Source organism: Lipophrys pholis, assembly GCF_963383615.2.
Source record: "Lipophrys pholis genome assembly, chromosome: 22".
In the NCBI taxonomy this organism is placed as follows: Eukaryota; Metazoa; Chordata; class Actinopteri; order Blenniiformes; family Blenniidae; genus Lipophrys; species Lipophrys pholis.
Window position 1 is genome coordinate 11,639,630 of NC_137644.1, and position 21,581 is coordinate 11,661,210.

The following is a 21,581-nucleotide window of genomic DNA, read 5'->3' on the forward strand; positions in this document are numbered from 1 at the left end:
TCCACCCCCCCCTTCACTCCTGCAGCAGCATGCACCAGCCTAAACAGAGCCTTGTATTGTTGTCTGCTCACCTCCATGCACAGCTATCCTTTCCCAAGAGCTGCAGTCTGATGCATGCTTTACAGATCTATCGGCCAGCGGGCCTTGATTAGTTTCTTATCTGCACACTGCACGTGCATGCTTTGTCAGGGAAATATGAATGAAGATCTGGCTGTTGGAGGGATTAGGCCTTGGAAAAGCCTCATGAGCTCAGAACCATGTGCAGAGTCATCATCTACTGATATTATGTAGCGACATTGCATGTTGTCACATGATCCAGAGCCTTCATAATCTGTTTTCATTTCTCTTGTATTTGTGTGTGGAGCGTCAGGCAGTGTGTGTTTTGCTGTATCACTCTTATCTGACCCTTGTCCCTGAGGCCAGCCAGAGCGGCTGTCACTTACACAGCAGATATGGACCGGCTGCTTTGTGTGTGTGTGGCTGTGCTATGACTGTGACTGTGACTGAACAGAAGCCAAAACAATATAAAACAAATCAATATCGCCATCAATAGAGTTCCATGATATGGCAGCAGCTGAGGTCAGGGGAAGCAGCTTGCCTCTCTGTGTGTGTGTGTGTGTGTGTGTGTGTGTGTGTGTGTGTGTGTGTGTGTGTGTGTGTGTGTGTGTGTGTGTGTGTGTGTGTGTGTGTGTGTGTGTGTGTGTGTGTGTGTGTGTGTGTGTGTGTGTGTGTGTGTGTGTGTGTGTGTGTGTGTGTGTGTGTGTGTGTGTGTGTGTGTGTGTGTGAGAGAGTGAGTGTGTGTGTGTGTGTGTGTGTCTTTGCATTGGAAAGACAACCTGAAACGTCACATGAACTGGGTGGAAGCGAGAGGACAAAAGCTGCTCCCTCTCATGTTTCTCCTCTCCAGGCCTTGCTTGTTATTTTGCATTCAGACTTTGACCTAGAACTCTGTTTACTGAGTCAACTCGGTTTACAAGCCCGCGTCTCCCCTCCTTCCTACATCATAAATAATCTGTCAGAAAACCCTGTCCCGTCATTCGCTCTGTCCGGACTCCCAGTTAAAAGAGCTCTTTGATATTTTTTTTTTTTTAGGATCACATTAGTGTGGCTGCACAGTGTCTGGCTGAGAGTCTTCATGTTTGTAAAGTTTCCCAGCTTCAGTCGGCTTATTGCCCGGCTTCTGAAGTTAACTGGCTGAATCAGGTCCTGGTTACATAAAAGAAAGTGAACACATGCACTTACAACGATGTATTGTTTTTCATTTTCATTTTTTAACAGCTTGGACGTCTATTAAAGTGAAAACAGGGTCACTTTAGACCGTTGGGAGCAAAACATCCACAAGCAATTCTCTCACACGTCTTTTAAAAAGCTTAACTTCATGAATTATTGAGAGGTGATTGTCATGTTGCCTTGCAATTGGATTTCTGTCTCAACTCATGTTTGCGATTAGACAAGTAGTTTACTCATACAGTCATAAATTTGTGTTTTCCCTCTTTCATATACTTTTTTTGGTTTTGAGTGCATCAGCTATACTGGACGAGACCCGGTCGCCATAAAATGTTGAGTTATTGAAAAAGGTGCTTAGTTTGCGCATAGTTTATATTTGAACTATGTGAACTTGTTTAAAACGATTGCTAAGACAATACACATTTAAGATGTCGACACTTGTTTTTACATAAACCCCGTTAATTATTAGCTGGGTGCATTTAAACTTAATATCTTAAACAGCTCAGACTTCACAGAATGAGACAAAGTAGTTAAAATCTTGTTTCTCTTAATAAAGTTTACTGGGTTTTGAGAATCCATGAGAAGATACTGTCTCAAACTTTGACAGTGTTTTGTATTTAGGCCAAAGTTTGCTTCATATTCATCATTTCTAACCAGATAAATGGAAAACGATTGTGTGCTGATCGACCTCTTGTCACGCTGACCTTACCTGCAAACTCACACGGAACATTAATTTAGTATTAACCCGACACAGTCCAATGTCTCTAAGAAATTCAGTAATGGAAACCTGATGCATTTTAATGAACCAGAGGGCTTTTTTTTTTTTTTTAAGTTCTCATTAAAGATTCCTCAGATCTACTTTGCCATCAGCTCATTGTTTTTCTTGTCTTTTAACTAAACAAATGTTCGTGTTTCAGCACTTTGTTGATTGTGAACAGAGCTTCGGAGAAGATGTAACTTATGGCAGAGCATATAAAAGTTGTCAGTAAATTAGGATTTATTACACTTATAAGCACCTTATTACATGATTGTGGCTCACTATTGGAAATGACACTGTGAGCCACTTACATTCATCGTGTTATGTTTATTTATTTACTTATTTATGAGTCAATATTTAATGAAACAAGTTTTTATTCAGCACACACGTTGCTGAGGTAACAAAGGATTTTTTTAATTCAGTCTTTGATTTGTATTTCGTATACTGTGATATAGGTACAAGAGTGAATGGGAAAGTTTCCAAAAACCAGACTGGAGAGGAGGAAAACCTACAAGAAGGCTTAGAGCTGCATGGTATTTGGAAAATGTATCAGTATATCAACATGAGCTGTGAACAAAAGAGTAACTGAACCCTGATAAATTGTGTTTCCATGCACTGTGCATTCATGCTTTGCAAATTCAATATGAAAGGATTTTTAATGTGGACGAAAATGTGCAAACAATCGCTTTTAATTCACACAAAAATGGGCAAATAAGTAGGTTTAAAAAGATTACTAATTGACAACCCTTATTATTTGATACCTGATGGCCGCAGGGCAGAAGAACAAAAAAAAGGGGGGGGGGGCATCGACAAACTGGTGAGAACTCCAGACACACCAGTGATAAAAAATAAAAGAAGAAGAGATACACGGCTCATTTATTTAGGCAAGTGAAGAAACTCTGTTATTTGGAAGAACAAATTCTGAATGTTGAATGTATCGAAGAACAATGTACTGTGATTGCAGCCTGCATTTTTATTCAGGAAACCACAGAGTCTTGATTCTGCAGTAATAATGCCTTTCACCAGTAATCAATTTCCCCAGTTTAATGAGTTCTTAAGTCATGACAATATACTCGCATGTCAGTACCTCATGCCAGACTGTAAAAACACCCCGAGACAGAAGAGCCTTATATTTCCTCAAAGTTGTCAAAGCTTTTTGCTGATGAAGTTGAAACCCGAGGAAGCCGACGGCTCATTTGCCCCGATAATCGCTGGGAGTGACACCTTTTCATCTGCTGCCGTCGGGCCCGTCGCGTCCGTCTGCACATCAAACCAGAAGACACTGTGTTCAGCTCCATTAATCACCGGGGCAACACTAATTATTTTGAGGCTTTTTGTTGAATCCGTGTGGGACTGTCGGCTCCTCTGCACTTTTCCTAATAGTTTAGTTAGGCGTGTGTGTGTATGTGTGTTTTCACTAATCAGCTACCAGGTTGCCAGCCACTACCTGCCTGAGCTTGTGAGGCTAATGCCGTCTGTTGGCGAGGTCCTAATCCCCCATCCCAACAGGTCCGCCGCGATGAAACGTTCCTTTATCATCTCCTTTATTTGGCAGCGGCCTGGAGCCTGAACAGAGAAAAGGCATGACAAGGAGGTCCTGTGTCTCTTTTTTTGATTTATTACTGGAAAGATGATGTAACCCGAAGTTCTGTTAGCTCCTCAGACGCAAGATGCGTTTGCTCCGCTGTCATTAGTGGGTTTATTTTTATTTTTTTTGGAGATGTTTTCACACCTGACAGCACGCAGACGGGGCCACTCACTCGTGCATTGTTGGATCTGTTTACTGGGTTATCCCCCCGTGTGACTGTGTGCTCCACATCCCTCCTCTTATGTCACTCCTCCGTCTGTTTGCGTCGACGCTCAGCTACTCCAACGATGTTCTTTTCTCCAAGAAGTTAACGATTTATCCGAGAAGCAAATGAAGTTTTAGCCCGGTGGAGCCAGTCTGGTGCGGTAATAGTTTGTCAATATACATGAAACACAGCCTTAATAATTCACATGTCCATGCTAACCAGGCGGGGAGGACTCCAGTTTCGTGCTTACTCTTGAATTCATGGATGGCTTTTCCGCCTTAATTACCTCAGTAAGTGGTTTAAAAAGATGGACTTTTTAAACCCTTATTTTTAATACTTGACAAAGTAACACGCACACAGAGGACACAGCGTGCTGCAGCAGATCAGGTGCCATCTTTTTAGAAACAGTCTGAGTTATCATGCAAATGCGTTTATTTATCAATATGTCGATGACACTGTTGTGTATCGTTGTATTTGACGCCACAGCTCGAGGAGCTCAGACTTGTCTGAAATGCAGATAAGCCCAAATCCATGCTGCATTCGAACAAAAGGAAATGCCTGTTTCTTGTGTGTTACCTGTGTCATGTTTGTGCATTAGCTGAGTTTAGAACCGGAAGGTTTGGGAGTAAGAGACGACCTGGCAACCACATTACACCCACCAGTTCTAAAAATAAAATATTATTAGTATTGACAGTTGGGATGAATAGACAACAAACACAAGATGCTTTCAATCTGAAATACATGGTGAGTCTTAATAGTGTGCAACTGTCATAACTGTCTCATTGGTGGTTTGCAGTAAACCTATAATTTTGATCAGTCAATAAATTCAGTTCTTAAAAATGTTAGAAAAATAAATCATGTTCTGTTTCAGCTTCCACTTGTGCCTTTTGTTTTTATCAATACCTATTCTCTGAAATTAGAATGATGATAATAATAATGCTGGGGAAGTGGAGAGTCAAATCCAGTAGAAAGTCACAAAGACGACACTCAATTCCAATAAACTAGAAGTCCAGTGAAAACTGTATTCTGGTGAAGGGCACGCTCCTAAAATCTGGATTATTATTATTTTATTCTGTCTGTAATGCTGTTCACTCACAATTGCTCCACAATGTGTTCATCATATGGTATGTGTGAGAAGTTAAAAATGACAAAAGTAATTAGCATACAGTTCCCTAATTCACACTTCTGGATGATCCAAACCACTCCAGCTCTCCTGTGAGGTCATCTCGGCACAAGCCCCTCCCCCTCTGACTTTTCCCATGAGGCCTGCTTGGTGGAGCAAAGACTCATGTGTGTGTGTGTGTGTGTGTGTGTGTGTGTGTTTGTGCATAATCCGGTGTCCATCCAAGCATATTCGTGATGAATATTTATGAATCCAGCCAAGTGAACTGACACAAAGCGAAGCGTGCTCACAAGCCATCTGCCAGCTGCTGTCATGTGATATCACGTTTCCCCAAATATTCACTAACCTCTGTCTAACTCGCTCCTGCAGAGGTTAATTCACTCTAGAATTTTCTGATAAAAGTGTGGCTTTAGATTCAGCGTGGCTGCATTTCTTTGAGCCTCCTGTTTCAGGATTTTGCTTTTAAAAAAAAAAGGTGACATAACATGAGTTGTTTGCTGCTTCCATCCTGAATTTCCATTTCATTTCCCGTGTGTGCCACGACTCTGCCGAGCTGTCCTTGTCAACAAGGAATGTTTCCATTAGGCTGGTATCAGCACCGGAGCCCATGCATCCTTTCCGGGCTCGCTGACCTTTGACCCTGGAGGCAGTCAGAACTTTGATCAGCGACCCGTCCTGGCAGCCTGTATGGGATGTGCTTGTCAGCCCTCACAATGACGACCGTGGCATCTTTTCAAGGCTTTGGGTTTGTGCGACGGTCTGTGATTGGACGGCTGTCAATCACCATTCTTAGGGTTCGGCTCCAAAAGGTTGTGTCAGCAGAGACCCCCACCCCCCTGTGTTTTTCTTTCCCTCCTCGCTTTTTCCCGCTTGGACTCTTTTGACCTCCCTCCATTGTCCGGCGTCGCTCCCAGATTCCGTCCGTTTCCACTGCAGACTCGAGAGAAAAGACGGATTCAAGGTCTCTGTCATACAGTCGTTCTCTATCAGCTCCTGCAGAGGGGTCCGAACTCGTCACACTCAACACTCAATGACAAGGAAGTAGCTTTCACTTAGGCTGAATGGAAACACAAGACCCCCATTACCAGGAAACTGTGAACATTTGTGCCTTAACCGGTAGCAAAACTCTGAATACGCAATCGTTTCCACTCTGAATTGTGCTAATTGTCTTTTTGAATCAAGATTGGACAGCCAACAAAGCAGGTGATTCTTTACATGTTAATCTTTACATCTTTACTGGTTATATTCTATTCAAATAAGGATCCAGTTGGAGAACATTGGTTTGTCTTGCGCACTTAAAAATCTTTCTTATGTGCCTTTAAGTCACTGGTCGGATGGAGAGGTTTATTGCTTTAAAAATGCAGCCTGCACATTACCATAAAGATCCCTGTCTCGAGTTTCCCCGGGTCACTTGTCTTTTCAGCTCTCCGCCAGCAGAAGTAGCTGGAGAGAGTTGTCCAATGAATGGGCTCTTCATGACAAGATCAGCTGCTGCACAGTAGATGCTGTTACTAAAAACAGTAGCACTCCATCTGACGTCACCATTTCTTTTATTTAATTTTTTTTACATTGTCTCTTTCTGTTCACGTCGTTCTTGCTCTGGCTTTAGGCGGCCATTAGACCACAGGAACACTTTACATTTGAGCTGGTCTGCACAAAACACAAACAAATGTATTTTTCTGTCTGAAAGAGGTTTTGTGTTTGTACATTTGTGTGTGTGTGTGTTTGCATGCCGTTACATAAGGAACGCCTGCCCCAGCACATACGACAGGGAGCACTGAAAGTGTGTTTACACAGCCACTGTTTGTGTCACTGAGTGTTTGCATGTTTTTGTCTAATTTTCATAAGCCACACTAAATTCTGTGTCTTTAGTTTGCTGTGTGCATGACGCTCACACTTCTCTGGATACTTAAAGGGAAAGTTCATTATTTCTTCTTCTTCAGTCAGCGTTGATCTCCAATCAAAACAACAACAGCCTGAGTGCTTTATTGGCCAAGACAGCGGCGCTTGAACGGCTTGCTGTTTTTATAAATCTACCAGTAAAGACTACATGTACTAGTATCTGAATTCTGTTCTCTTTCGACTAATATTATTCTCATCAAGTAAACCGATGCTTCCCCACCTGGCTTGCCTGAGGTTTTACCTGTTCTGAGGTTGAAAGTATGCTGGAACATGTTGAAGAATTGGTAAAAGTTGTTGCAGTGGAAGGATTCCATTACATCAGAACACCATTTTGGGACCACTGCTTGTTTTTTTGTTTTTTCCAAAAGCAAAAGACTACAAACCAAATAATTAGGAGGGTCGCAGATAGGTCAAAGGTTTGTGCCTAGATGGTGCATGATGTGCTGGTGATATGCAGACTGGAGTTAGATGAAGCAGTTCTTCTGGGTTTTGTTGGAAAATATGTATGTTTCTTTTTTATCGATTGAGGATAAGTTGTGTTATTGGAAAACTCTGCAGTGGATCAAGGTTGACAAGTGAAGTCTTTATTCACTACACCCACATCCTCAGAGCCCAATTGAAAAGCTTATTTTTTGTGGTAACAGCCGTTCTCCATGTGACATAAAATATCAGCAAATGGTTCCATTTTAGTTTAAATGAACCAACTTCCAAAAAATAGATTCCCTAGACGTTATTGTGGCTACTAAATTTGGCAATGTGGCACCAAAAGGACACATCAGCCAACACAACATAGCTTTAGTAGGTTATTTGTCGCAGTCCAGGCCGAGGTAATGACACATTTTCCAGAGCTTTGCTCTGGAAAAAAGGATTCCTGCTTGTGTTCCTCCAACAACTTCTTCCAAACATTTACTCCCACTTTCATGCACAATGTTTTTCTCTCTTTCTTGTTCTAAAATGACAGCTTTTACCTTTAGTCTAATACCAAAACTGTACTGTTCTACACTCACTTGTGCCTTGTGCTCTTTTTAGTTTGTCTTTTTTTTTTAGAAATGCAGTAGAAATTACTACCGGCCATTATTTGCAGCATTAGTTCAGTTGCCGGCAATTACCGTCAATCAGGATTTCACAGTCTTAAAAGAAAAGAAAGTGGTGACTTTGCCCTTTTAATGCACATCAGAGGACGACAGTCTGCTCACATCTCCATCAGAGCGCTTCCAGACATTCTTCGGGTGCTTAGTCTCACATGTGATTGAGGCTTTTTGTTTGACATGTCCCGTGTAAATTGTGACTGGACACCGCGACAATATAACTGTGCTCACCAACACTACTATATCCAAAAACAAGAAGAATTGATCCCACTGTAACTTTAAAAATGTTTTTTTCAATAATAAAAAATAAATAAATACTTTGGTAAAAGTGCAGAGTCAGCTGTTTTGCTTAAGTAAAAGTAAAAATCTGGTTTTGAAATGGGTTGCACATGCACATTATCGAACTTTTTATAAAACTGTCTGCATGGATTCTTCAGCATGAATTTTTTTTACGAGACCATAATTCGATGTGTTTCATAGCCTTTAATTAACCTCATTGAAACGAATCGAAACTTAAAAAAAGATGTATGAAAGGAGGATATAACTACATAAATACCACTATGATATTTCTGATCCTATGAAATCTGTTGGAAAGCTGCAAAACAAACCAAAACAACACTCTTTTTTTTTTTAGGATCTTTCTAAATGGTATACATTTATTTATAAAAGCTTCCTGCTGTCATAGTTTGTATTCAACTAAGTTGCATTGCCCCCACAGTAACGTGTTTTAACAAATACACGATTTACTTTGACTTTATATATGTTTTATGTATTTAATTGTCTTGCTTTTATTCTCTTACTATTGTTAGAAAAAAAAACTAATTACAAAATACAGTAATAAGGGGTGGTTAATTTTCTGAAAGAAAAATAACTGGTTACAATTGGGTGGATTGTTAATATAATTCAAAACAGTTTGAGGGTATTTGTTTTAAAAAGGTTGTCTTCCAACCTAATAAAATAAATATGCAATGAGGATGAATTGAAGCTACAAAGTATGACAAACTTTCAATTAAAATTGTTCTATAGCCCATTTTCAAACACAATTGAGATTGTAAGGTAGACGTTTGTCGTTTAGGGAAGGGTATAAACATAAAGAAATAGTTTTAATAATAAATATTGAAGCAAAGCTATAGTCTGGCAGCACACTTGAGGTGTTTTTTGTAATTTTCCACTTCTGCTGAGGAAGACTCACAGAGATGATGAAGCTGGATAAACTTGCACCGTCACTGCCCCGAAGTATTGGACGGTCTAAAAATACAGAAGATGATGTGACGCTGACTCGGCCGTGAACTCTGGAGAAAAGGTCTGGTTGTCTGCAGCCTCGGGAGACTGACGCTTCCTTTTCGGTGCCTGCTGAGTCACCGGTTGCACTCAGATGGATTGGGATTAGATTAGATTAATTAGGCGGGAGTCCAATATTGGCCTTTGTTCCTAATGTTGTTATCCGGGATGAAGCTGCAGCTGCGGTGCGCTCCTTTGGGAGGGAATTGATTGGTTTGATCGTCAGGGTGACGTCAACACGGGATGTTTGAGATCGGCAGCACGGTGGCGACACACTGACTCATCTTGTTTTTTGTTATTAGTATCTCTTGCCTCCTGTCCTTTATTTACTTGGGGGGGTTCTTGGTGGGACCAGAGAGCTTCAGGGGGTCACAGACAGGAAGAATCTGGCAGGCAGGACGATGTTTTGTGCGTATAATGGAGATGAATTGAAACGATAAAATAAGATTTAGTGTGAAACAACAGTTGCAAGAGTCATTCTGGATCCCGGTTGTTACCGAAGAGCTCTCATAATGTGAATTTCCCTGAAAGTCCTGAGTCAACCTTCATGTCATGAAAACTGGATGAAGGTGTATTATTTCTTGGGTTGTTGTAATTTGTTTTGTTTTATGTGTGTGAATGAGGAGGTTTCCATTTATCTCTGGCGGTCAGTGTAATCGCAGTAATGAGAAGGAGAGCAGGAGCCTAACAGGACATGTCACATGGGGGGGGGGGGGTCTCACAAAGCCCCTCTGTATGCATGCTTCAATTTCCAACTTAATGCGTGTGTTTGAATAGGTATATGTGCCTGTGTGCTGCTCTCTTAAAGGGCTCAGTCAAGTCAATCTCATCACTCTGAACTCAGCCGCTGCCTTTCAAACCCTCCACCAGTTGTGCTTTACTGGAAGCTGCGTGGGTATTGCCATTTTCCAGCTTTTATTGCTGGAATACCAGAAGCGACCCAGTGAAATGTGTTTGCATTTGTGCCTTCATTTCTTGAATTTGATTGTTTTTGAGTAACTTGGATAAAGCGATACCTTTTGTATAAAGCAAGCAACAAAACAGCAGTCTTTCCAGGTGTGGAGAGGTCACGTTTATTCATAAAATCGACTTCCAAAGCAGTTATTTGTCTTCTATCTGCATATTTTAATTTCATCGTCTGCAGTGATAAAGCAACATACAGTTAATAGGTGTGTTGGTTTTGGTATCTTGCTAATCCAGCTTCACGACTAACTGGAAAAACTACAAAATGTTTGTATGCTGATCTTGTTAACAAATGAATTAGGAAAAGGCTTTATAAAAAAATCTGATGTTAATTTCCTGATTTGCTTTATATACTAACAAAAGCTAAAATTTGTTTGAGCTACAAAAAGAAGAATTTCTTCCAGTATTCCTGTATTAAACTACAGTAACCCCTGTAATAAACTATAGTAACTCTTTTGAATAAAAACCTTCTTGGATTTTGCATTCCAGAAATATTACAGTACTTTACTATATCTTTCAGTGTAAATGTGCCGTGTGAGAAGGACTGCAAATTTCATCCTATAAATCGAATCCTCCCCTTTCCAGATCTTCTGTGTTTTCTTCGCTTCCTCGGCAGATTAATGTGTTACAGTCATTATGCAACGTCTCTGCCGTGGATTTTGAGGGGACCCTGATCTCTCCGTGGCAGTGAAAGACGTCCGTATTCCTTTCAGTATGCAAAACAAGACACAGGATCCCACAATACTCTAAAAGTGTGTGGACTGTGTTGAATCAACGTGAGTGTGTGTGTGTGGGTGTGTGTGTGGGTGTGTGTGTGCGCTCACATGTGCACCTGAAAGCAGGCGGCGGGGGTTAAATTTCCCGGAGTCTGTGCATGTCACCCTAGAAGGTGGATTAGCGCTCGCTAAGTCTGCAGAGTTGAAGGCCCGCCCTCATTCTGGCAGGAAAAACGAGTGTTTTGGGTTGAACCACGGAGTGAAGCCTGCCAGCTGATAATCACAGCTGAAGTCAGTCAGTCTCGCTAATGACACGCCGGCAGGACGCACCTCTCACCTCTCACCTGCTTACTTTCACCAGACACGTTCGGTGCAAGTTGTTGAATACATACACACCCAAGTAACACCCAAAATGGAGGCGTAACACTGAGGCAGCTTTAGACTTGATGATGCGCAAAAAGTATTAAGAAATATATTAGTTTTGCAGCTTCTGCAGAAGTTGTTGTATGTGTATGTGATGACACATCCTTCCTCTCTACATTGCTTTGGCCGTTATCACTACAGCCACTAGAGGGCATCCTAAACCTAAAATAACCTCAGCGGTAAATTCCCAAATGTTGTAAATCTTTAGTTTCCTTATTATTGACTTTGAAATCTGCAACATGCAAGAATATCTTGTGACTTGTTTATGTCAAAAATGATTGAATCAGTCTTGTTATGTAATAATAAGATTAGACGGTCCCCTTGCGGTAACCACGGTCAGCGTCCAGTTTTCATATCTTTCCATCCCATTTGCTCAGACATTTCTTTTCCTCTGCAGCCCACTCTGGGTCTCTTGTAAATGGAAGACCCCGGGGATGTCATGAAGCTCAAGAAAAAACAAATGTTGCGTCACTGCTCTTTGCAGAGAAACACAATCAGATAGTCCCTTCTTGTTTTCTCAGGCTGTAGAAAAACTGCAGCCTCGGTTACATTTTACAGGATTTGACATTTCTTCTTTTTTTTTCACTTTTCGCTCTCAAAGTGAACAATAACCCAGTGCCTTAATGTCCTCACTGTAAGCTGTGAAGACTGGCTCCTTTGTTACACTGGATTACAGCTCTCTGTCAAGGCTTTTGGGAAAGTGGCCAAATGGATTAATGCAGATCAACTTCTGTACCTGCGTTACGACCCTACCATTAAACCGCAGCCAGCTCAGATGATCTAAACCCTGTGACTGCTGCAGTTACATCAACTTTATCTGCAGGCGCTATTATCCGCGGCTTATTGCACACTTTAGGCGCACACACTTAAATTCACACGCACAGGCAGTTTTAAGACCGAACAAAAAAAAAAGAAACGTGCACTCACTGGGAGAATATGCAAACTCCACCCTGAGAGGGACCCAAGCCTGGACTCAAACCGTGACTCATCAGTATTACTCAGCTGAACAGAACATTTGCACCTTGTTATAGTTCTTCAGCCTGAGACGTCAGTGTTTGGTCATTATAGTGTAATAGGAAAGCTTGCTCGGGGTCTTTCTGTTAAGTTTTATTAACAACATAACCATATTTCCATGTATTTCAATTAGAAACAAAGTTTATAATGCTAGTTATTGATCAATTTTGTCTTGTTGGATGACCACAAACACCTTTTAGATTTTTTTTCCCCCTAAATTCCCCATGATATCCTAAATTAAAACATGACGGCACTCGCCGTCTAAATTTTGTAACTTCCTGTATCTGTTTCACGTTAAAAGCCTTCTAATGTTTCAATCACACCCTTCGGCCGCGTTCTGATCTCGCTTGTTCCATCAAAGCCGCGAATATTTCAGAAATTTTAATGCCTCCAATATGTCCAAATATTTCTCTGCTCTGCTTTTAATATGTCCACTTCCTCTTCAGGCTCAATGTATGTCCAGTGATGAAAAGTGACCAAAGGAAATTGTGTTTAAAAAAAAAAAAAAAAAAAAAAAAAAGAGTTGTGTTTATTTGAGGGAAAAGCAGACAGAGCAATTCCTAAATGAAAATCCAGGGCGGGACTGTTTACCCAGAGCGCTCTCGCTCGGCCTCACGTCTGAACAGTGAGCGCACTGTGCTGCGTGCAGGGTGTGTGCTGGCACTGCGTGGATTTCACATACACAAACATGCTCATGCTGCACAGTAGCTGCACTCATCCCTCCACCTTTTTTTTTGGGGGGGGGGGGGGGGTGAAATGTTACCTTCTTGAGCTCGGCTCCACTTTTACCACTAAACCTGTGATCAGTCACATTCTGCCAATTTTGACATAAATAATCAACCCTATTATTGCTGATCCCTTGTGTTTCCTCTTGTCCCTGTCTCACCAGGATTCGTCCTCAGCTGGCCAAAGAAAAGATTGAAGGATGTCACATCTGTACGTACGTGATGCCCGGGGAGCCGCAAGTGGTCCTGGGGAAGGACAAGGCCTTCACCTACGACTACGTCTTCGACATGGACACCCAGCAGGACTCCATCTACACTCACTGCACGGAGACTCTCATCGAGGGGTGTTTCGAAGGCTATAACGCCACCATCTTTGCATACGGACAGGTTCGTCAACACTCCGGAGCATAATACCAGTCATCTATCTTTTATCCAGCTTTGGGTTGCAGGGGGCTGCAGCTGATGGACACAGACGGGTCACCCGTCCATCACAACACAGACATTCACAAACCCTCAAACAGACAATTTAGAATCACAAATTAGCCTCGACACACGTGGGAGCAACCTGGCTCAAAAATGTTTGAGTTGCACGAGGAGTAGGTATTAAAACAAATCATGTGGATGCGGTGGGATTTTGCTGCAAAATCAGTGTTGAAAATATATCTGGCTTCTCCTATATCCTGAGCTGAGCTATGCCAAAAATTGCCAAATTCTTGTCAATACACACCCCGAAATAAAGCAGCAGTTACCTTTAGGCTGTTCTTACTTTTGCACTATATATCCACAAGGCTGCACGGCTCAAGGAATCGGAGCAGCTTCCAGGATCTTAAGATTTATGGCAGCATGTGACATGAGGCTGATTTCATTTCATATCATTAGGCATGTAATACGTAAGTGAACAGGCCTCCGGCCTCAGCAGCTCCGTCAGAGCAGATGACAAGTTGCAGCCTGCTCCCGCTCCACCTTTATATTGGCTGTGATAGACGGGCCTGATAGGGAGTGATAGAAGAAGAACTTGATTACCCAATCGAGCGAGAACAGTCCACTTCACCTCATACCAGAGCTGAATAATTTTATGTCAGAGCGTATCTGAAAGGTGTGATCCACCAACATGACTACTGACAGCATTAAAGTCGGTATGAAGAGGGTTTCTTCTTCTTTTTTTTTTTTTCCCCAAGTTAATCGTTATTCAAGGGCGTCATCCCTGGGGGGGTTGCATGAGAATTGAAAGTCAATGTTGGGTTGCTTTAACCTTCCTTTCTAGAAGATCAAATATGTGTCCTTGCATTCCAACTTCTGGCTGACTTCAGATTTCATGCAACATGAATACACACACGGCTCGCTGATGGACTGATGTCCAGGGTGTGTCCTAAGCTCCACATGTTCCTTGACGGATGAAATCACCAAACAATGCATAATTTCAAGCCGTTAACTTTAATTTCTGTGGTATGGAAGCTTAATAAAAGGGAAAAATCAGTCCTGCCTGTGTTTTTGCAGACCAGAGTTCTTCTTTTTTTTTTGTTGTTGTCTTGAGGAATGACTGTGGAGCATACTGTAGGATAACGTACACTATAAGCTGATCTGTACTTTATCTTTATATTCACATATTCACATCCAAACATTTTCTCTTCTTTTTTGCTGAATGCAACAACAACATGGATGCTTTGTCTGTTATAGAAGAATCAAAAAGCAGGTGCATCAGCATAATAGCTATTTAGGAAAGAAAATACCTTTGAGGGTTTTTTTCATCTACAAACAGAAGTTCAAGCTGAATAGAAGGTCGGTGTAAAGGAAGAGACACTCTCTACTTGAAGAAAAGCTTGTGAGCCTCCCTCTTCTTAATCTCCCTCTGTGCTCCTCTGCTTTCTCTCCATTATTCTCTCCTCTCATTGTTCCCCGCACCTTATATTTCTGTCAAAGAGCCTTTCATGGAGCGCGATGGACTCTGTGTACTCTCACAGACAGAAGACGAGTGCATGAATGTGGCCATCACACAGGTGTGCACTTGTGGAGTAAAGCATAGTAACTTTCTCATGCACACACACTCATCCATCAGCACAGAAACACACACACATACACACTCCTGTCAGGGTTCTCCTTTCAGCAGCGCGAAGGAGAAGGGTGACGTCTGAATTTGAACCCCAAGTTGCATTCCTCTTTTTGTCACCCTGGTGATCACCCCGTCTCGTCTGACCCCCCTAAATTTCATTGAGCTGCGCCCATCCCCCTCTTCCAGCCCCTAAACCCCGAAGACTTGAGGGATTCTAGCCAGGAGGATTGTTTTGATCAATTTTACTGACATGACAAAGTGATTCCAAGGCTCTCTAATGTCGATTCTGGTGCTTCCTGTGTATACAGACAGGAGCAGGAGATTTCTCATTTCACACTGCTATATATTTCCCCATGTCTACGTGCAGACGGGTTCGGGGAAGACCTACACCATGGGAACCGGCTTCGACGTCAACATAGGCGAAGAGGAGCTGGGCATCATTCCCCGGGCCGTTAACCACCTGTTCAGAGGCATTGAGCAGCGCAGACAGGCTGCCACAGAGCAGGGCCGGCCTGTTCCCGAGTTCAAGATCAACGCACAGTTCCTGGAGGTGCAAATCACACACATGCACACACACACACGCACGTGCAAAACTGGATGAGCTCACAAAGCATGACTCAGAAACTGTCAGACATTCAGACCTCAAATCAAGATTTGCAGCACAATCTGAAATACAAACATGAAATCCACTTCAAATCCATCAGTCAGACACCGTCAGAACATGCAGACAGCGAGAGGTCAAAGGTCAGGCGTAGGGCGTATGTGTTCAGGTTGTTAAAGTGCCCAGATGACCCAACTGCCATTAAACTGTCATTAGTCAGTCTCTGGGGTCGGCTCCTGGCTTTATTTTTAACAGCCAACAAGTGGCTGCTAACAGCTGGTGAGCAAACAGCTGAGGGGAGAAGGTGAGGGTGGGAAATGAAACACGACAGTGCCACTGACGAGCTAATCATTCATGCAGAGATCAATTTTAAAAAACATATTTTTAAGGTCTCTTGGATGTGTTTTGTTCGGATTTCCTGTCCAGCTCTATAACGAGGAGGTGCTGGACCTGTTCGACTCCACTCGGGATCTGGAGGCCAGGAAGCAGAAATCCCACATCAAGATCCACGAGGATGCAACCGGTGGCATTTACACCGTGGGGGTCACCACCCGCACCGTCGCCTCTGCAGCCGAGGTCAGTGTTAACACTCTGCAGTCGTGGCTTACTTTTCAGTGATTCCAGCTGTATTTGCTTAGCACTGACTGAAGCTTTAACTGGCGCGAGTGTGACTAAAGTACAACGTTCAGGACGCCTACTGGGCCGACATACAAGCATCTGCAAATTTAAAGAAAACTCTCCAAAGCAGCAGCTTCCCTGACTCATGATCACCAGTTTATCTTTATTTCTTTGTTGAATGTCTAATTTGACAAAAAAGACCACCAACAATAAAACAGGCTTTTATCTTCACCTTGTTCACTTTTTATCATGTTATTTTTTTTTCTCCTGCACTGGATTTGTTGAGCAGAGATGGCGAACATCTGATTTTAGATAAAGCTCCATCACCGTAGAATAGAATAAGATAGAATACAAAAATGTCATCGATCAAAGAGGGAAATTCGTACTCGTTTGATCCTAAGGCACAGCACTGACACAAAGTAAAACATTTCAAGCAAACGGTAAATAAAATATAATTCTTTCAAGAAATAAATTTAGAATATCCATTTGGAATGGTTTGATCCTAAATTTAAAATCAAAATATGATGTAAACTTGATTTCTTATTTTTATTTATCTTCCATGACAGTCTTATCTTGGCTATTTAAATCATTAATCAACTGATTAAGTGACCTGACCGACACCTTTTACTATTTCTGTCTGATGAATGAACCAAAAAATGAGGCCCTGAAGTTTTTTCAATCTCATAAAACACATTTTTTAAGATTTTTTTTTAACCTGCAGCGGTGCCGGATCAGGATGAGGATTCACTTCTCATACAAGCTTATTATTTGACTATTTTTGTTTCATGTTTAATATGCATGCTCTGCTGGTAAGTCGTTTTTTTAATGTGGGTTTTTACATTTGGCTCAAACAGTGAAAATGAACTCTAAAACAGATATTTCCTTTACTGTAACAACTAATAAAAAAGGAATAAATTGCCAGTACTTCTTAATAGTAGTGATTTCTTTTCAGAAATACTTCATAAACTAGTTTTGATACATGCAAAACTGTATATTAAAGTCTTTAAGCTTTGTTTTTGTTTTTGGGATATGTGTTGCAGCTCCAGAAACATTTAACCTGATAGAAGCATGTCGACAATGGCAGTTTTGATTGTAACTGTTGCTTCAGACTGACTCTGTACATAAGTTTGTTTTGAATGTTACCATTATGTATGCTTTGGTCTGTACAGTGATTGTGTGTCCCGTCCCGTCGTCCTTACAGATGATACAGTGTCTGAAGCTGGGCGCGCTGTCTCGCACCACCGCCAGCACCCAGATGAACGTCCAGAGTTCGCGCTCCCACGCCATCTTCACCATCCACCTGTGCCAAGTCCGAGTCTGCTCTCCCGATAACAACGTTCGTATTGCCGTACGCACAAAGTCTGTGCCGCTGAGTGCAACAACCACATCTGCTGGAAACATGCGTTCCCTTATATTTGCACTCCCCTCCCTTCCAGGATAATGAAACGGATAACCGCCTGGCCAACAACTCAGAGATCGATGAGTTTGAGACGCTGACCGCCAAGTTTCACTTCGTGGATCTGGCTGGTTCAGAGAGGCTGAAGAGAACCGGAGCGACTGGTGACCGGGCCAAAGAGGGCATCTCCATCAACTGTGGACTGGTGAGACCAGGATTATCTAATCTGGTTGAGGAATACATGTTGAAATTTTCAATGGAGGGATGGAGCCCCCTACTGGCCAGGATGTAAATTGGTGTTTATTTTTGTGAGAGCACACACAGCAGAGGTGGGAACGCCTGGTCCTTCACAGTTTTGACATTTTTCTACATTGTAGAAAAGCCAGATTCACAAATTATTAGACTTCAGATGTGGATCATGAGCCTAAACCTTTATTCAATCTTATCACTGGTAAAGTTCTCACGGAGGTATGAAGGCCACTTCAGCACTTTGACTGGCAAATCTCTCTCTCTCTTTCTCTTTCTCTCTCTGTCCCTTGCCCCTCCCGCCTCTCCTGCATCAGCTTGCCTTGGGAAACGTCATCAGCGCTCTGGGCGACAGGAGCAAACGCTCAACTCACGTGCCTTACAGAGACTCCAAACTGACCCGCCTCCTACAGGACTCACTCGGAGGCAACAGGTCTGTGCAGCTTAAATTCACAGGAATTCCTTGAACTGTTTATCTGGATGTTTTCTTCTTTTAAGGGCATCAAAATCAAGTATTGAGGCTATTAAAGAGTTGTGGTTTTGTTCTACAATAGAAAGAAAAGTGTGAACTCAGTTGAGATGAATAACAACAAATCTTATTTAGCTGTTTGATTACAATTTAACAAAATTTAAATCATGTTGATCCACTGTTCACTGTAATTAAATCAGGGAAATAAGTGTTCAGTGTTCTTCACTTTCTGAATCCTGCAGTCAAACGGTCATGATCGCCTGCATTAGCCCATCGGATCGCGACTTTATGGAGACCCTAAACACCTTAAAGTACGCCAACCGGGCCCGAAACATCAAGAACAAGGTGATGGTGAATCAGGACAAAGCTAGCCAGCAGATCAGCGCCTTGAGGACGGAGATCGCCCGGCTGCAGATGGAGCTGATGGAGTACAAGACGGTGAGAAGACGTGAATCGGAGAACGTGGGTGATTTGGGAAGTGCGACTGGAAGCGAGTATCATTCAGCAACGGCTGCTCTTCCTTTGTAGGGAAAGCGCATAATGGGCGAGGACGGCATGGAGGGCATCAATGACTTGGTCCATGAGAACTCCATGTTGCAGACGGAGAACAATAACCTGCGAGTGAGAGTGAAGGCCATGCAGGAGACCATCGACGCCCAGAGAGCCAGACTCACACACATCCTCAGTGACCAGGCCAACCAGGCTCTGGCCAAAGCAGGTGGGACCGGCTCGGAAATGTTCCAGAAACCACAAGTTCCTTTCATCTTTCCCTCTACGGAGGTTTTTTAACAACGTTGGTAGTAATTTTAGTTCTTTGGCAATTTTTATGTAAGAACATGAATCTTAAATCATAGTTATGTTTTAAAAAACTCATGACAACATGTGAAAACTTCCTAAATCCAATTGAAGGACCATCATGGTCCAAGCTCAGTTTAGTGGTGCTTTAGCAGCGCAGGACAATGGGATGATGGAGTATTCAAGTCATCACAGCATTAATTTATATATTTCAAAAAAAAGTAATCATTTTGGGGTTTTTTGCATTTCTGAGTTAAATGAAAGATTTTTTTTTTATCAGTTTTAATGTATTTGGAAACTTTAGAACTAATTTCAGGTCAACAGATTGTGTATATAGTGTACATGTTGTGTGCATATTTAGATTCTGTAATTGTTTTGCTTTGAAACTGTAGTTTTCAACTTTTTTTGAACAAATACTTTGGCATAGAAGTAATTGATAAATGATAAATTCCCCCATCGCTGCAGCTGTTAATTTGTTAACTTGTGCCAAAGCCGAATCCTGCCGCAACTTTTTTACTCCTGTACATGTTTTTTTTTATTTTTATTACTGCACTATCATCAAGTTATCAATGTAACTGCAGCTGCTGAGTTTTTCAGTTTGAATTCACTAAAAGATGAAATCTATCCCTTCTGCTTCCAGGTGAAGGCAATGAAGAAATCGGTAACATGATACAGAATTATATCAAAGAAATCGAGGAGCTTAGGTATGAACAAAGACCTGTTTCTCTTTCATATGTATGCATTAATACATTTACTGATGTGTATGTTTGCATAAACATCACTGTTATTCAATAATGACGCAGATTTCTAACTTTCAACTCAAGTTTATCTATTTAGCACATCTAAAAAAACAACTGAAATGCTGTTTTGGCTTTCTCCTGGTTCCTCAGGGCCAAGCTGTTTGAAAGCGAAGCAGTGAACGAGAACCTCAGGAAGAATCTGTCCCGTGCCTCCACTCGCTCCTCACTGTACGGCGGCCCCGCCTCCTTCTCCCCGGCCCTCCTCGCCCCAGAGAAAGAAGCCAGCGAGGTCATTGAGATGGCCAAGAAAGACCTGGAGAAGCTCAAGAAGAAGGAGAAGAAGAAGAAAAAGAGGTACACCCCGAGACTATGGCTGTTTTCTTGCATGTTTATGTTTTTTTAAGACATCAAGGCCACTTTGAATGTTGCTGATGCTATCAGTGGCCCTCACCTCACTAAAAAAAACGTTTAAACTATGAAGATCCTCCAGAATGAGATGCACAGTGAAGAGCTTTAATGTTTCCAGTGCCTTGGTGTGTGGCCTGGTGTGTTGTGGGTAATTATCTCCTGATTTCCGGCATCAGCGGTTTCCCCTCAATTATAAAGGAGTTGGATTTACAACATGTAATGGCTGTTATCATATAAATGAGTATATTTGGTAACCTATGTATCTCTGTATGTTTTCTTAAAGGAAAGTAAATAAAATTATATTTTTGTATAACTTGTAAGATAGTATAAACGTCACAATTTGGCCAATTTGCTTCAGTAGATATATTTTATTCCCAGTGAGGGCATCTCGGTGATATTAATCAACACAGATAGGACAGCAGTACTCAATAATGTATGAAAGGAGAGCTGAAAGTCATTGAGAAAACTAGAAATGGTAAAATATGTGATCTTGGTCATTTTCACGACACAACGTTGGGGGGGGGGGGATTTGATTGTATGATGGACATGTAGTGATGCATCTTTATACTTAAAATATCCTTCAATAACACTTTGGAGTTAAAGTAATGGGACTGAAGCACAGTGATGACTCACCCTTCACTTGTGTGTGTGTGTGTGTGTGTGTGTGTGTGTGTGTGTGTGTGTGTGTGTGTGTGTGTGTGTGTGTGTGTGTGTGTGTGTGTGTGTGTGTGTGTGTGTGTGTGTGTGTGTGTGTGTGTGTGTGTGTGTGTGTGTGTGTGTGTGTGTGTGTGTGTGTGTGTGTGTGTGTGTGTGTGTGTGTGTGTGTGTGTGTGTGTGTGTGTGTGTGTGTGTGTGTGTACTATATGCATGTTTTGTCTCTACATGTGAAGGCCAGTTTCAAACCTGACTCAGAATTTATTTTTATTTTTTAAAATCAGTCTTTAACATCTCCATATTACTCATCATTTTGACCGTACTGTGTCTGTCGGCTCTCGTCTGGACTTTCTCGCTGCTGTGCCTCACTCTCTCTGTCTCTGCTGTCTTATAAACTCTCCTCACCTCCTTTCCCTCGCCCACATTTTGCGGCCTGTCCGCTCCCTTTTCCTCCTCTACACCTCATCCTCCTCACCCTCACCCCCCGCCCTTCCTCTCTGAAGACTGCGGCGAAGCGAGGAGAATCACCACCATGAGGTTGAGTCCGCCAGGTTTGCTATTTCCCATCCAGAATTGGGTCAAATGGAGAATC

General features: G+C 42.1%; 1 protein-coding gene across 1 annotated transcript in view; it reads left to right on the top strand.

The window, feature by feature from the left end:
• Positions 1 to 21,581, top strand: part of LOC308127071 (kinesin-like protein KIF21A) — a 36,439-nt gene that overhangs the window by 474 nt on the left and 14,384 nt on the right. Inside the window, exons 2-11 of the mRNA XM_080491839.1 lie at positions 13,177 to 13,399; positions 15,430 to 15,612; positions 16,090 to 16,239; positions 17,483 to 17,629; positions 17,718 to 17,882; positions 18,241 to 18,356; positions 18,635 to 18,830; positions 18,921 to 19,110; positions 19,828 to 19,891; positions 20,078 to 20,281. Coding sequence (XP_080347965.1) covers positions 13,177 to 13,399; positions 15,430 to 15,612; positions 16,090 to 16,239; positions 17,483 to 17,629; positions 17,718 to 17,882; positions 18,241 to 18,356; positions 18,635 to 18,830; positions 18,921 to 19,110; positions 19,828 to 19,891; positions 20,078 to 20,281 — 1,638 coding nt within the window. The remainder of the gene's footprint in view (positions 1 to 13,176; positions 13,400 to 15,429; positions 15,613 to 16,089; positions 16,240 to 17,482; positions 17,630 to 17,717; positions 17,883 to 18,240; positions 18,357 to 18,634; positions 18,831 to 18,920; positions 19,111 to 19,827; positions 19,892 to 20,077; positions 20,282 to 21,581) is intronic.